The sequence below is a fragment of the Acomys russatus genome, chromosome 5, assembly GCF_903995435.1.
Source record: "Acomys russatus chromosome 5, mAcoRus1.1, whole genome shotgun sequence".
Classification (NCBI taxonomy): Eukaryota; Metazoa; Chordata; class Mammalia; order Rodentia; family Muridae; genus Acomys; species Acomys russatus.
In genome coordinates this window covers 27,707,279-27,720,787 of record NC_067141.1, presented here as the reverse complement: position 1 = coordinate 27,720,787, position 13,509 = coordinate 27,707,279, and the positions used below count along the sequence as shown (strand labels likewise).

At 49.2% G+C, this 13,509-nt stretch overlaps 2 protein-coding genes across 3 annotated transcripts; one reads left to right on the top strand and one right to left on the bottom strand.

Annotated features, from left to right (window-relative positions):
* Positions 1 to 6,628: 6,628 nt before the first annotated feature.
* On the bottom strand, positions 6,629 to 9,863 carry Eif1ad (eukaryotic translation initiation factor 1A domain containing). The gene is made up of 5 exons (XM_051145902.1): positions 9,704 to 9,863; positions 9,481 to 9,589; positions 9,287 to 9,395; positions 9,091 to 9,138; positions 6,629 to 7,211 (listed from the first exon to the last, which is right to left on the bottom strand). Exons 1-5 carry the CDS (start codon positions 9,788 to 9,790, stop codon positions 7,064 to 7,066), a joined length of 501 nt encoding a protein of 166 aa, XP_051001859.1. The 5' UTR covers positions 9,791 to 9,863; the 3' UTR covers positions 6,629 to 7,063.
* Positions 9,864 to 11,618: 1,755 nt separating this feature from the next.
* Positions 11,619 to 13,483, top strand: Banf1 (BAF nuclear assembly factor 1). 2 transcript variants are annotated; one of them, XM_051145896.1, is made up of 3 exons: positions 11,619 to 11,773; positions 12,364 to 12,502; positions 13,023 to 13,483. In XM_051145896.1, the coding sequence occupies exons 2-3, from the start codon at positions 12,380 to 12,382 to the stop codon at positions 13,167 to 13,169; spliced, it is 270 nt and encodes an 89-aa protein (XP_051001853.1). In that variant the 5' UTR covers positions 11,619 to 11,773; positions 12,364 to 12,379; the 3' UTR covers positions 13,170 to 13,483. The 2 variants fall into 2 exon arrangements, with proteins under 2 accessions (XP_051001853.1, XP_051001854.1); XM_051145897.1 differs by having other exon boundaries at positions 11,719 to 11,859.
* Positions 13,484 to 13,509: the final 26 nt, after the last annotated feature.

Sequence of the window (13,509 nt, the reverse complement as noted above, 5' to 3'; positions counted from 1 at the left end):
GTACCTCCAGCTGTACCTGGAAAGATGGCCATCCTGGGAAGGAGCTATAGAGGGACCCTGGCCTGCCCTAGCCTGTGCAAGAACCCCTCCTGCTTCCTATGGACAGTCAACAGTGGCTACTTTAAATCAGAAGATGGGTGTTCTGTTGTCAAGTACTGAAGAGAATCCCACATGGGCCACTGGCGAGTGTAACAGATAACTAGAAAAGTGAATTTCTACATGTAAACAAGAGGCAAGAAACCACCTGCTGTAAAGGATGCTGGGTAGCAGTTCTGTGGCACAGACCACAGAAGAGGGTGGGCCAGTCTCTCTGCTTTGGTGTCTGGTTCTCATTTGTGTTCTCTTGGCTGTTCCCTCAGGAAGGTGCTTGTGGGTCTGGGGGTGCTTACAGTGGTTCAGTGGGTATCCATGGCTACATGTCAAAGCTCACCACCCTCCTCCCAGACAGGGTTTCTCTGTGTAGCCTTGGCTGTCCTAGAGCTCACTGTAGACCAGGCTGGCCTCAAACTCAGAGATCCACATGCCTCTGCCTCTCAAGCGCTGGGATTAAAGGTGTGCGCCACCACAGCCAGCTCATAGTTAACACTTTAGGGGCTACCAAGGAGCTGAGGACTTGAGCCCAAGGGCAGATAGGTCCCCGCTTTGTTGCTCAGCAGGCGGGAAAGGTTAGTAGCTTATATTGGTCTAAGCGCCAATGAGCCCTTGGCTAGTGTGTGTATGAACCGTTGTGGGCCATGGCACACAAGGGCCTGGATTTTGCTTCTGAGTTTCATTTACTGCTTAGTACAAGTCACTGGACTGCAAGGGAAGGAAGGTGTGGGCTCTGACTCCTACTCAGGCTTTGTTGAGAAACCATCTTTGATTACCTCTACCCCTCTCCTAACATAGTATGGAGAAGGGAGGGGTGTTCCCCATCCAGATAGACCTCTTAGGTACAGCTTAGCCCTCAGGGTGTGGTAATGGGAACTTGAGGCCACAGGCCTGAAGTCCAGTGCCACCTGTGCCTTAGCTCCTTGCTCTGGAGTCCTGGTCCCTTAGGGCTCTGCCTATATCCTGCTGAGGTCCCCCAGGGCATCCTTTAAGACCAGAGGTCATCTTCCAGCCTGGGGCTCTGCCTTTGGCCCATCTGTTGCAGAGTGTTACTGTAATACATGCCAAGTAGATGGTTGTGGCACTACCTGGGACCTCTTAGGAGTTACCTCGCCATAAATAAAACCCAGGACGAACAGCTACACAAGGCAAGACTAAAGACAGTGTACTGGGATCAACGGCAAGTGCAAGGGAGTTCGTCTGCTGTGGGATGGGTTGAAGTTTTCCATTCTGTTGGCTTAGCAACAGAAAGTGGCCCTTGTTCAGCTCAGTACATGAACAAGGATGTTCCTAACAGCACTAATCCTACACCATTGACAGACTGAATAGTTAGTTGGTTTTCCGGAGACAGAATTAAGAATGTGGGTGCATCTCATAGACATGGATGGTGGCCAGATAAGAAATTGTGCCTGCTTCCAATCTACAACAGAACAGGCCAATTTAGTTTTTATCAAATGTCAAGTAGTAGTTGGAGATGGATTCTAAAGGTAGCAGATGAAGTTCTCTGACCCTGGAGTTGCCTCTGGGACTGACCCACAGAATCATTTTCTGCTTGAACGCTTCTATCATTTCTATTTGTCCTATTTTCTGTTAATGATTTGTCTTCCTTTTTGAATTGAGATTTTTAAATGTTACAGTGTGGGCGGGTGTCTTTTCAGCATGTGTTATCCGTGCACCACATGCATGCCCGATGGCTGCAGAGGGCAGAAGAGCATGTCAGATGTCCTGGAACTGGATGGCTGCGGGCTGCCACATGGGTGCCGAGGATAGAAACCCTGGCTCATAACTGCTGCATCTCTTCAGGGCTCCCCTCAAAAAGATAAAGTTTGAGTTTATTAAGAGATGGTTTATTTATTTGGTTGGTTGGTTGGTGTTTCCAGACAGGGTTTCACTGTGTAGCCCTGGCTGACTTGGAGCTGGCCTTGAACTCACAAAGATCCACCGGCCTCTGCCTCCTGAGTGTTGGGATTAAAGGACGGCACCACTACCATCTGGCTAACAGATATTTTAAACATAAATCTTAAGCACAATGGTTAGGAAACACTCAGAGAAAGCAAGATTATACAACTCAGTTGTCTGAATTAGTTTTTGCTTTTTTAATTTTTAAATTACATGTGTGTCTCCCAGCACTCAGGAGGCAGAGGCAGGCAGATCTTTTGTGAGTTTGAGTCTAGCCTGGCCTACAAAGTGAGTTCCAGGAAAGCCAGAGCTCCTACACAGAGCTTGAAAAGCATTTCCCTCCCCCCAGCCCCCCCCCCCAAAAAACCAGAATCACTTATATATATGAATGTTCTGCCTGCACACCAGAAGGGGCATTGGATTCTGTTATAGATGGTCATAAGCCACCATGTGGTTGCTGGGAATTGAACTCAGGTCCTCTGGAAGAGCAGCCAGTGCTCTTAACCTCTGAGCCATCTCTCCAGGTCCCTAAATTGAGTCTAGCCTTTAATCCCAGCACTCAGGGAGGCCAAGGCAGGTGATCACTATTAGTTCGAGACCAGCCTAGTCTATAAAGGGAGTCAAGGACAGCCAAGGATACACAGAGAAACCCTCTTTCAAAAAACCAAAAGAAAAAAACTGGTCATGAGCCAGGTGTGGTAGCGCACGCCTTTAATCCCAGCACTCAGGAGGCAGAGGCAGGCGGATCACCGTGAGTTCGAGGCCAGCCTGGCCTACAGAGTGAGTCCAGGACAGCCAAGGCTAACAGAGAGACCCTGTCTCGAAAAACCAAAAAAAAAAAAAAAAAAAAAAAAAAAAAAAAAAAAAAGAAAGAAAACTGATCATGAAGTTACCTTTGGGGTAGTTTTTTAAGACGCTCATCTCTTCAGCCTTGATTCTAGCTTCTTTACTGCCACATTATGCAAGAGTTAAAGCTGGATCCTGGACTGGGTGTGGTGATGCACGCTTACGATCCCAACACTCAAGAGGCAGAGGCAGGAGGATCATTGCACGTTTTAGATCAGCCTGGGGTATAATAGCAAGACCCTGTCTCAAAACACAAAGAGAAAAGCCTTGTCTGTGGAAGTTGCCTTTCACGTGTGCACGGCAGTCTGTACTTAGTTGCTCAATTTCCTTATCCTGTTAAGCTATGCAGAGGCTTCAAAGTTGCCCCTGCTGTCTTCAAGAGTTGTTTTAAATGTTAGTTTTTATAGACTATAATTACATCCCTTCTCTCCAAATAAGTCCTATATACTCAACCTTTGCTTTTTCAAATTCATGGCCTCTTTTCCATTCCTTACTGTTATGCACACATGTGTACATACATGCATATTCCCAAATACACAAGCACGGCCTGTCCAGCCTGTGTATTGTACCTGGAGTGCGTGTTTTTGTTCTTCTTTGCTTGAGCCAGGGTGCTTCAAGCTGCCTCCAAAGTAGACATCACTGCTACCATCAGTGCAGTCAGCAGGGAGCCTCTCTGACCACGTGGGCTACTTTCATCTTCTCAAGTTTACCTTCTAGATGCTCTGCCAGTGATGAGCCCCGTGCTCTATGCTTATGTGTCCTCCCCTGGTTTAGGATGGGGTGGTCATCCTGGCTCATCAGGGTGTCTACTCCAGCAGGCTGGGCTGTAACTACTTCCCCATCCCCAAACTCTTAGACACACCTCATGCTTGTTTTTGAAGTCCTTTAGCTCACTCAAGCCTTTGAGCTTTGGCCTGCCTTCTCATCTCCCCACATCCCCCTGGGTGAGCACCCACATACACTGCCTCCCTGTCTACACTCAGACCCATAGGCCTTTGCCTCCTCTGGAGAGTGGAAAAGCAAAAGTCCTGTGCCAGTGGTGTGTGCTCTATCTCGGGAGATGCCACTCAAAATGGCTGTCAGTTCTGGTCACAGTAAAGAGGGTGAGGGTAGGGGGAGCTGAGACATGAAAGGTCAGGACTGCCTGCTGAGGCCCACAAAGCAAGGCAAGTGTGGCCAGAGTTGTGAAAGATTAAGAAGACAAGCCCTTTACCTGACTGCCAGCCAAGGGCACAACTGGCTAAAACTTACATGGAAGGCTTCAGAGAAGAGGTAGTGAGTGAGTGGATGCAGGGCAGTCTGAAAGCTGTGGCAGTTGCTAGGAGATCCTCTGAAGTCATGCTAGAAGGAGGTCTCTGAGGAGACAGGGCACACTTCTCACATAGGAGTTATTATGGCAGAGTACATAGGTAAGGCCCAGTGTTAACAATCTGTCACCAGGGGGCTGGATAGTTCAGCAGTTAGGAACACTGGCTGCTCTTCCAGAGGGCCTGGGTTCAAGGCCCAGCACCCACATGGCAGCACACACCTGTCTAATTCTAGTTCTGGGAGTCTATTACATACACACACACACACACACACACACACATATATGTATGTATGTATATATGTATATATGTATATATATATATATATATATATATATATATATATATATATATATATATATATATACATGGAAGCAAAATACCTATATACATAAAAATTTTAAATCTTAAAAAAAAAAAAGGGCTGGAGAGATGGCTCAGAGGTTAAGAGTGAGTGGCCTGCTCTTCCAGAGATCCTGAGTTCAATTCCGAGCAACCACATGGTGGCTCACAACCATCTATGATGTGATCTAATGTCCTTTTCTGGTCTGCAGGTGTACATGTAGGCAGAGCACTGTATATATAATAAATAAATAAATAAATAAATCTTAAGGGGGGAAAAAAAAAGAAAAAGCCTGTCACCAACCTGAGAGGGAACAAAGGTTTCTGGTGCATTTTAATGAAGAGGTTTCCCAAATGTTTTTCTTTACTAGAACTGGTAAACAGTCTATGTTACTTTTCTTGCTGTGACCAAAATACTTGGAAGATCCCTCTGTGCCCACTGCGTTGCTCTCACATTTATATACCTCCATACAGACACATCTGAATATACACATTAAATAAGGGCCAATTAAGACTACATAGGGGGCCGGGGGAGACTATACAGAGAAACCCTGTTTCAAACCAAACCCAAACCAGACAAAAAAACCAAAACAACAACAACAACAAAAACACCCCACCAGATGTAGTAGTGGTGTACACCTTCAATCCCAGTACTCAGGAGGCAGAGGTAGATGGACCACTGTGAGTTTCAGCCTACCCTGGTCTACATAGAGAATTCCAGGGCTGTCAGGGCTATATAGAAAAAGCCTGTCTCAACCAAAAAGTCAAAGTAAAACCTATACTAGCTGCCTAGCAGGCAGTCTTGGGTTAGATTTCCAGCATTCATAAAACAGGGCATGAGCTGGGTGTGGTGGCACATGCCTTTAATCCCAGCACTCAGGAGGCAGAGACAGGAGGATTGCTGTGAGTTCCAGGCCAGCCTGGTCTACATAGCAAGTCCAGGACAGCCAAGGCTACACAGAGAGACCCTGTCTCAGAAAAACAAAAAGACAGAAGTTGATACCAGGAGTAGGGTACTGCTGTGATAGGCCTGACCTATCAGAGGAACTGAACTTTGGAAAGCAGTGGACTGCTTAATGGGCCATAATAGTAGGCCCCTGTTTGGGTGCCGGTCGCCAGGGTCCAGGTTCGGGTGAGGTGAGGGCCTGAAGAAGGGTGGATGCAAGAGTGAAGAGGAAGGAGTCAGGCAGGAGGTCTGGGAGTTTTACACCCTGACCAATTGGCAGTCATAGTGCCTCTTTATACAAAACTCAGTAGGCAAGGGTAGATGCGTTTTGTCCCAAAACACGGGTCATATAATTTTTGTCCCTAGACATATATTTTAACTTCTGCTTGATCTTAAGTTTAGTCAACATTGATAAACCATGACTGAAAAGAATTATCTTTCACAATCATTATTTTCTCATCAACCCCATAACCCAACTTTTAATAATACTGAAAATTTCCAAGCCAGCCTGGACAGATAGTCATGTCCCAAACAGTGTATTATCAACTTGTAATAATCAGAGTGCAAACTGTCACTGGACCCAATAAAAAGCTGCAGCCAAGGCTGCAACAATTGTTCAATTTCTGGCTAATGCTAGCAGTGTCTAGCCAGAAGCAAGAGCCTCCCGACAAGTGCGAAGCCCCAGCTGACAGAGGCTTGCACAGTTCAACACCTGGGCTACTGAATGGTCTCTGAACTAAAGCAGCAGGGGTAAGTAAATTTAAAAAGCCAGTCATGAGCAAAGGTCTGAGTCTTTTGGTACTGAGGTACAAGAGGTGAGAGTTTCACAACAGCCTCTAATAAAAGGCCAGTAGCCCAGCCAGCAAGGTGGTTGATGCCTGTAATCCCCCCAGCTTCTAGAGGTTGAGGCAGGACAGCCACTGAATGGGCTAGCCTAAAATACACAGTGATTTCTAAGCAAACCTGGGTCAGAGACCATCTCAAGATTACAGGAAATTAAAATCCTGAGGAAATCAGAAAAAGGCAAAGGTGTGAGGTACTCTGGCCACAGATTCTGGCAAGGCCAGGTGGCCGAGGGGAAGAGATATGTGCATGAGGTGTTGTCTATATGGCAGCAGACAGAAAGCACTGCTGCAGTAAGGGACTAGGAAGGAAGGAAGCAGTTCACAAGGCACCGTGGGATGTGTCCTGAGCTGTGCTTAGAGGCAGAGGTCCTAGGCTGCATCCTTAACTATTAGAATCACTACTGAACGTAGGCAGGGAATCAGCAAGATTGTTGTTAAAGGGCCACAGTACAGGGTGAGCCACCGAGAGCCAGAGAGGAACTGTGAACAAGTGACACGCAGCACACTCCAGCCAAACCCCATTTCCTGCCCAGTCTGCCTCAGCTGAACCAGGCCTCCACCATGGAAGAGGTTTCCCTTCACCTTGAGTGTCCCTCCACACAGAGAGCAACTCAGACACCAGTGTAAGTCATCACCCACCAGGGGTTTAATTTTTTAGGTCAGTTCAGAAAGGGGCCGTGCCTTGTCTCTATCCAAAGGAAAAGATCTGCAGGGCACCCTGGGAATGTCCAAGCCCAGAAAAGCCAAGGGGTAGTCCCTGAGCAAGTAGAGAAGTGGGTCCTGGGGGCTCAGGCTGCCTCCTCCTCCTCTTCACTCTCCTCCTCACTCTCATGATACTGTCTGTGGTTGGTGTTGACAAAGAGGTCAGAGTCATCTTCAGAACCTGACTCTTCTCCCGACAGCTGTGGCTCAGCAGGGAGTTCTGGCTGACTCTGTCTGTGTGAGCAAGAGGACAGAGTAAGTAACATCTTTTGGGGAAACCAGATCTATAATCCAGGCTCAAAAAACCAGGACCATCAACTACACAATCAGGAACCAATATGTTTCTGAAAATCCAAGCGCCCCAAGGCCTGGTGTGGTGGCACAAGCCCGGTATTTAGGAGGCTAAGGCAGAATGGTGAGTCTGACGACAGCCTGGGCTATGAGATCCTTACTCAAGAAATAACAAAAATCAAAGTGGGAGGAACGTCTTCTGGAGAGCGGAGAGCAAATAGAGAAGCCAGTCAAAGAAAACAGACTCACGGTTCCCTCCCTCCAACCCTTCGTGGTTTCAGTGAGGGATCAGCCACTCTAGTGCAGTGCCACTGACAAATCACGAGCAGACACATTGTCAGCTGACTTTTTGTTTTTTAAGACAAGGTCTCTCTGTGTAGCCGTGTCTGTCCTGGAATTGCTTTGTAGACCAGGCTGGCCTTGAACTCAAGAGATCTGCCTCCGGAGCACTAGGATTAAAGGTGTGTGTCACCACACCTGGCTTGAGTTCATATTTTCTAACCGCTGATGCACTAAGCCAGCAGCTCTCAACCTTCCTAATGCTGCAACCCTTTAACACAGTTCCTCATGTTGTGATGACCCCAACCATAAAATTGTCACTTCATAACTGTAATTTTGCTACTGTTATGAATCATAATGTAAAGACTTGACATGGGACCCACAGCTGAGAACCACTGCAGTAACAACTGTGTAAGCATTAGTTTTCTCACTCTCTGTGAAATCCTGTCTCTTACATGAACTTTTGTTTTGTTTTATTTTGAGACAGGGCTATTTTTGTGTAGCCTTGACTGTCCTGGACTCACTTTGCAGACCAGGCTGACCTCAAACTCACAGAGATCCATCTGCCTCTGCTTCTCAAGTCCTGGGATTTAAGGCATGCACCAACACTTCCCAGCTCCTTTGCTTGTTCTTAAGAAAAGGCTTCATGTAACTCAGGCTGGCTTTGACCCATGTGTAGACCATGCTGCCCCAAACCTTGTGAGTGCTGGAATTATAGGCATGTAATACTGTATCAAGTTAGGAACGTGTCTGAAGATATTAAATAATGCACTAAAGCTGGGCGTGGTGGCGCATAACTTTAATCCCAGCACTTGGAAGGCAGAGGCAGGTGGATCACTGTGAGTTCGAGGCCAGCCTGGTCTACAAAGCAAGTCTAGGACAGCCAGGGCTACATAGAGAAACCCTGTGTTGAGAAACCAACCAACCAAACAAACAAAAGCACTAAAGTCACTTGCCTACTAATTAGCAAAGCCACAATTTTAATTCAGAAAATATTGGTAACTGTGCATTCTACTATATGTGCTGGCGTTCTCAACAGGGGAAAAGCAGGATCACCTTTTCCTTGAGGTACCAAGGGGTGGACTTGTACTGCTGGGGGCTGGTCTGGTGATACGTATTCGGAGGCTAGTTACTGGCCCTAAGATCTGGTCGCTGCCCAGATGAGCACATTCTCATGTACACCTGTCCTATGTAAAGCTTGCCTAATAAATTATTCCTGTTTGACCAATAAAAAGCTGATACCTAGACAGGTCTGGAAGAAGGTAGACGTGAGCGCTTTGAGGACAGAAGGATCAGGGGAGAAGGCCGGCAGGTGAGAGCCATGTGGATTGGCGTCGAGAAAAGCCGCCCAGATTAGAGAATAAGCAAGTATTTATGGAATTATGGATGGGAGGTGGCCCAGACAGACATTATTAGAGCAGATGGTATAGGATGGAGGCTTGGGAGATACAGACAGCTCAGGAAGTAATACCTGCCATGCCTCAGGTGAATTAACCACAACTTTGTACTTTCTGTCTTCCCTGGACCGGGGATTGCTCCTCACCTGTTCATACTGCTCTGCTTCTCAGCTACCTCAGAGAAGGCCTCAGGCCTGTGACAAGAGAGGAGTCAGGTTAGAGAGCAAAGAAAAACCTCTCAGCAAAAAGCAGTTCCAAATGTCCCTCTTGGGATGGCATCACCTCCTCTCCCCGATTTCCTAGCTAGGACGGTCCATTCCCCAGAGACCAAGATGATCCTACCAGTGCCCTTCCTTCTGCAGGGAGCGGACGTGGTTCTTGCAGAGAACAAAAGAGATCTCAGCTTTCACCTTTTCTCCCTCTTCAATAGGGTCAACAATGAGGAAGTCCCCTACAGATGACAAAAAATAAAGCCACCCTGTTGTGAGGGAGGAAGTCAAGGCCAGGGCTCTGTATTGTAAAGGAATGTGTCTAACCTCTCTTGATCCAGATGTTCTTGCGGTATTTGGAGGGCATGCTTACCAAGAAGCGCTGCCCTTGAGCTGTCTCTACCTCATGCAGATTGTTCCCGGGAGTCCTGAGGACCTGGACCAGGAAAGGCCAAGAATCAGCCACGCCATCAGTCAGATCAAGCATCCTTCAACTCGCATCGAGCCCTTTCAAGGGGTATACGGAACAGCTTGGAGCAGTGCCACCCACCTTCACTATCTGCTGCTGGTCAGAAGGCACCATGTGCTCCCCCAGCACCTCCTGCACCACATGCTTCCTCTTGGTGGCCTGGGACATGCTGCACTCTGTCCAGGGTCGTTAGGATGCAGAGACTGCCAGCTCTTCTTCCAGAGTTATGTGGATGGCAGTCTTAGAAGCCAGGACTGCTCTCAAGAGAAGCAGCCTTATACAAAAAAGCGCCACCTTGTCCTGTTAAAGATGTGAGCTTTAGGAGATTGGATGACTTGCTGCTCTCGCAAAGAATCCAGGTATGTTACCAGCACTCACACAGTTTACAATTGCCCCTAATCCCAGTCCCAGGGGATCCAACGCCCACTTTTGGAGACATATATACAAATAAAAACATCAAATACAAAATTAACAAAATCGTTAAAAAACAACATAAGCAGCCGGGTGTGGTGGCACACACCTTTAACCCCAGCACTCGGGAGGAAGAAGCAGGCAGATCACTGTGAGTTCGAGGCCAGCCTGGTCTACAAAGTGAGTCCAGGACGGCCAAGGCTACACAGAGAAACCCTGTCTGGAAAAAGCAAAAAGCAAAACAAACAACAAAAACATCAAAACAACATAAGCTTTAGCCAGGTGCTGGTGGTGTACATCTTTATTCCTAGCACTTGAGAGGCAGAGGTAGGCAGATATTTGCAAGTTCTAGGTCAGGTGATCATATCTCAAAAACCAGACTTGACCAGAGAGAGGTTCAAAACACAGCACCCACACCTGATGGTTCACAGCCGTCTCTAACTCCAATTCTAGGGGATCCAACGCCCTCTTCCGGCCTCCAGAGGCACTTGCTACACAGAAAAATTTAAAAACAAAACCATCACTTTTTTGGGGGTGAGGGGGTTTCGAGACAGGGTTTCTCTGTGTAGCCCTGGCTATCCTAGACTCACTTTGTAGATAGACCAGGCTGGCCTTGAACTCAGAGATCCATCTGCTTCTGCCTCTGGAGTGCTGGGATTAAAGGCTTGCCACCACGGCACGCTGAGACACACCCTTTATAGTCTCAGGTGTGTGCGTGCGTGCGTGCGTGCGTGCGTGTGTGTGTGTGTGTGTGTAGAGGGGTGACTCAAGCTTTTAATCTCAACACTCTAACCCCACGCCATGGAGGCTGAGGCAGGTGGTACTGAGATGCCCTCTCAATAACAAAAAAAATTAAGTAAATAAAATGAGATCATGGAAAATCACCCAGTACAGGGCAAGTCCTGAGTTCCACTTCTAAGTAGTGTTGTGATGATGGAACCGTACGCGCCTGCCAGGCCGATCTTTCTGACGTCTCTGGAAGAAGTTATAGATATACTATGTGCTACGTGTCCCAAGTCTAGGACAGCCACACAACGCTCGACCTCAAAACGCACCACAGGCACAGACGACCATCACGATCCTTCAAGCTGAACGACCCTTCGAGAAAAGATCCAATCCCAGCACTCACCTGCTCGGCGCTACACAAGCAAGCTCCGTTTTCCAGGCTGACGGTCAAAGCAGCTCGTCCTCGACTCACTTTCAAGCCCGAGCCAACAAAAGCAAAGAAACGCGACTTGCAGGTGGACGCTCAGCCTCAGGCCTCCGGCGTGCCTACCTTTCGCCGGAGGGCTTGAGGAGATAGACCTGACTCTGAGGAAACCGCGCCGAGAATTGCACTTCCGGGGCTCTCAGTCGCCCTCCGGATGCCCCGCCCCTTGGTTGTCCTATCCTTTAACTTTTCCCTTGACCAAGTCAGGCAAACCCACGTCTTTGAGTTCCAGCCGCTAGGCAGGAAAAAGATACAAGTATTCTCCTTGAAGGCCTCGGTCCCACAGACGGGAGGGGCCGCCAGAGAAACCAGACCATAGAAAGCAGCGTGGCTTCCTGGGAGGGAACGGAAAACAGCGATAACTGTGGGCCGCGACTCTATGGTTCGGGGATGGCTAGACGCGCCCAATTCGGGTATTTCTTTTTAAGGCGGCTCAAAAGATGACCCGGAAACGGAAGTCGGAGAACGTTCTAGTAGCTTGAGGAGCGGCAGAGTGGCGCGAGGAGCCGTTACCAGAGCCGGAGCTACCGGTGAGCGTGAGCGGCGAAGCGGGACTCCGGCTGGAGGTCGGAGGCGGCGCGCGGAGGCAGGAGGGAGAGGAGTCCCCATCGCAGAGGCACGCCTTTGCAGCGGAGCGGCCAGGCCCTGCGGGAGGGGCGGTGCGCCGCGGCGCGTGGAGGAGGCGGGGCGGGGCGCTTGGGGCGGGGCCTGCGGGACCGGAGAGGCGTGGGCTCCGGCGGGCTTCGGGAGCTGGTGTGCGGCGCTTGTTGGCCTCTGGAGGGCGACGAGGGTAGTGAGACACTCTTCTTGCTGTTCCAACCACGTGGTGGTTCCCAAAGGGGTCAGTGTCTGCCTAGCCAAGGTCACCGAGGGTGACAGCTTCAGGGCGGGCCTTGGCTACGGAGGCTAGGAATCTTCCAGTTACCCTATGAGTGCAAGCTAGTGTTTCCCGGGGCCCGCAGAAAGTGGAGGTTTCCGAAAAGCCCGGAGGGGAAAGACCTTCCCTGGCCCTCGGCTTTCTCAGGCTGCAAAGCAAGGAAGCAGCCACGGTAGCTGACCTAGGTGATTGCCCTGGAGCTGTGGTCGTCAGCCCTAACCTGCCTTTTTTTGGGATTCCCAGGTTAAGCCTGATCAAGATGACAACTTCCCAAAAGCACCGAGACTTCGTGGCAGAGCCCATGGGGGAAAAGCCAGTGGGGAGCCTGGCCGGGATTGGTGATGCCCTGGGCAAGAGGCTGGAGGAAAGGGGCTTTGACAAGGTGTGGGGGTGGTTACAAATGCCAGGGAGGGTAGGAGTGAAAGCTGGCAACAGATGTTTCCAAGCAAATTGGGAGTGAAGGGGGGGAAAAAAGGTGTATGGGAGGGCAGGAGCAGTGGTACATAATTTGAAGTGGTTTGGGGCACTTCCTTTATTTTTGTGTGTGCTTTGGTTTGGTTTTGAGACAGGGTCTCTGCTTCACAAATGGTGGGGCTAAGTGCCGTGGACCCTGCCCTTCGTGTGCTTTAAATGCCACAGGAGGAAACTAGGCATAGTGAATCATGCTTAGGACCCCAGCACTTGGGATGGTGAAGCAAGAGGGTTCCCGTGGAGTTTGATGCTACAGAGAACAAACCCTGTTAAACAAAACAACCAAAACAAAAATGGCCTCGGCCTCTCCAGTACTCACCAGCTGACCCTGCCTAGCTTGAGAGATCTGGCCCCTTCTGCCTGGTACCAACACACTCTTGTTGCTTTCAGCCCACAAGACTCTTAGCCACGTGCCCTTTGATGTTTTGCAGGCGTATGTGGTCCTTGGCCAGTTTCTGGTGCTAAAGAAAGATGAAGACCTCTTCCGAGAATGGCTGAAAGACACATGTGGTGCCAATGCCAAGCAGTCCCGGGACTGCTTTGGGTGCCTTCGAGAATGGTGTGATGCTTTCTTGTAATGTTCCCTGGGTGCCCCCTCAGCACCCCAGCCACAGCATAGAATCTCCAGAGTCTGCAGCCGGGTGGGGCTCCTCCCAGGCCTCCATGAAGGAAAAGAACTGTTGTCACACTCACCTCCTATGTACTCCAGGTCTCTGGGGAGTTCTCTCCCCTCAGCATTTCAACCTTTTTGGAATTCTTACCCTTGCATGCCTTGCCCTCCCTCCTCCCCTTGCAGTTCCATGGCAACAGTTATACCAGCTCTCCTGAATGGATTTCTGGCCCCTTTCTCCCTCCCTTCACCATCTGTTGGATGCCCTTTGGCTCCCCCCACCCCCCCCCCCCCCTTTTTTTGTGGTG

Bases quoted from the DNA above. Each gene is read 5' to 3' on its own strand.
- Banf1 (XM_051145896.1), top strand. From the start codon at position 12,380: ATGACAACTTCCCAAAAGCACCGAGACTTCGTGGCAGAGCCCATGGGG. The intron at 12,503-13,022 runs GTGTGGGGGTGG...GATGTTTTGCAG, and splicing joins AGGAAAGGGGCTTTGACAAG to GCGTATGTGGTCCTTGGCCA.
- Eif1ad (XM_051145902.1), bottom strand. From the start codon at position 9,790: ATGTCCCAGGCCACCAAGAGGAAGCATGTGGTGCAGGAGGTGCTGGGG. The intron at 9,590-9,703 runs GTGGGTGGCACT...TTCCTGGTCCAG, and splicing joins ACCAGCAGCAGATAGTGAAG to GTCCTCAGGACTCCCGGGAA. The intron at 7,212-9,090 runs GTGAGGAGCAAT...TTGCTCACACAG, and splicing joins AAGCAGAGCAGTATGAACAG to ACAGAGTCAGCCAGAACTCC.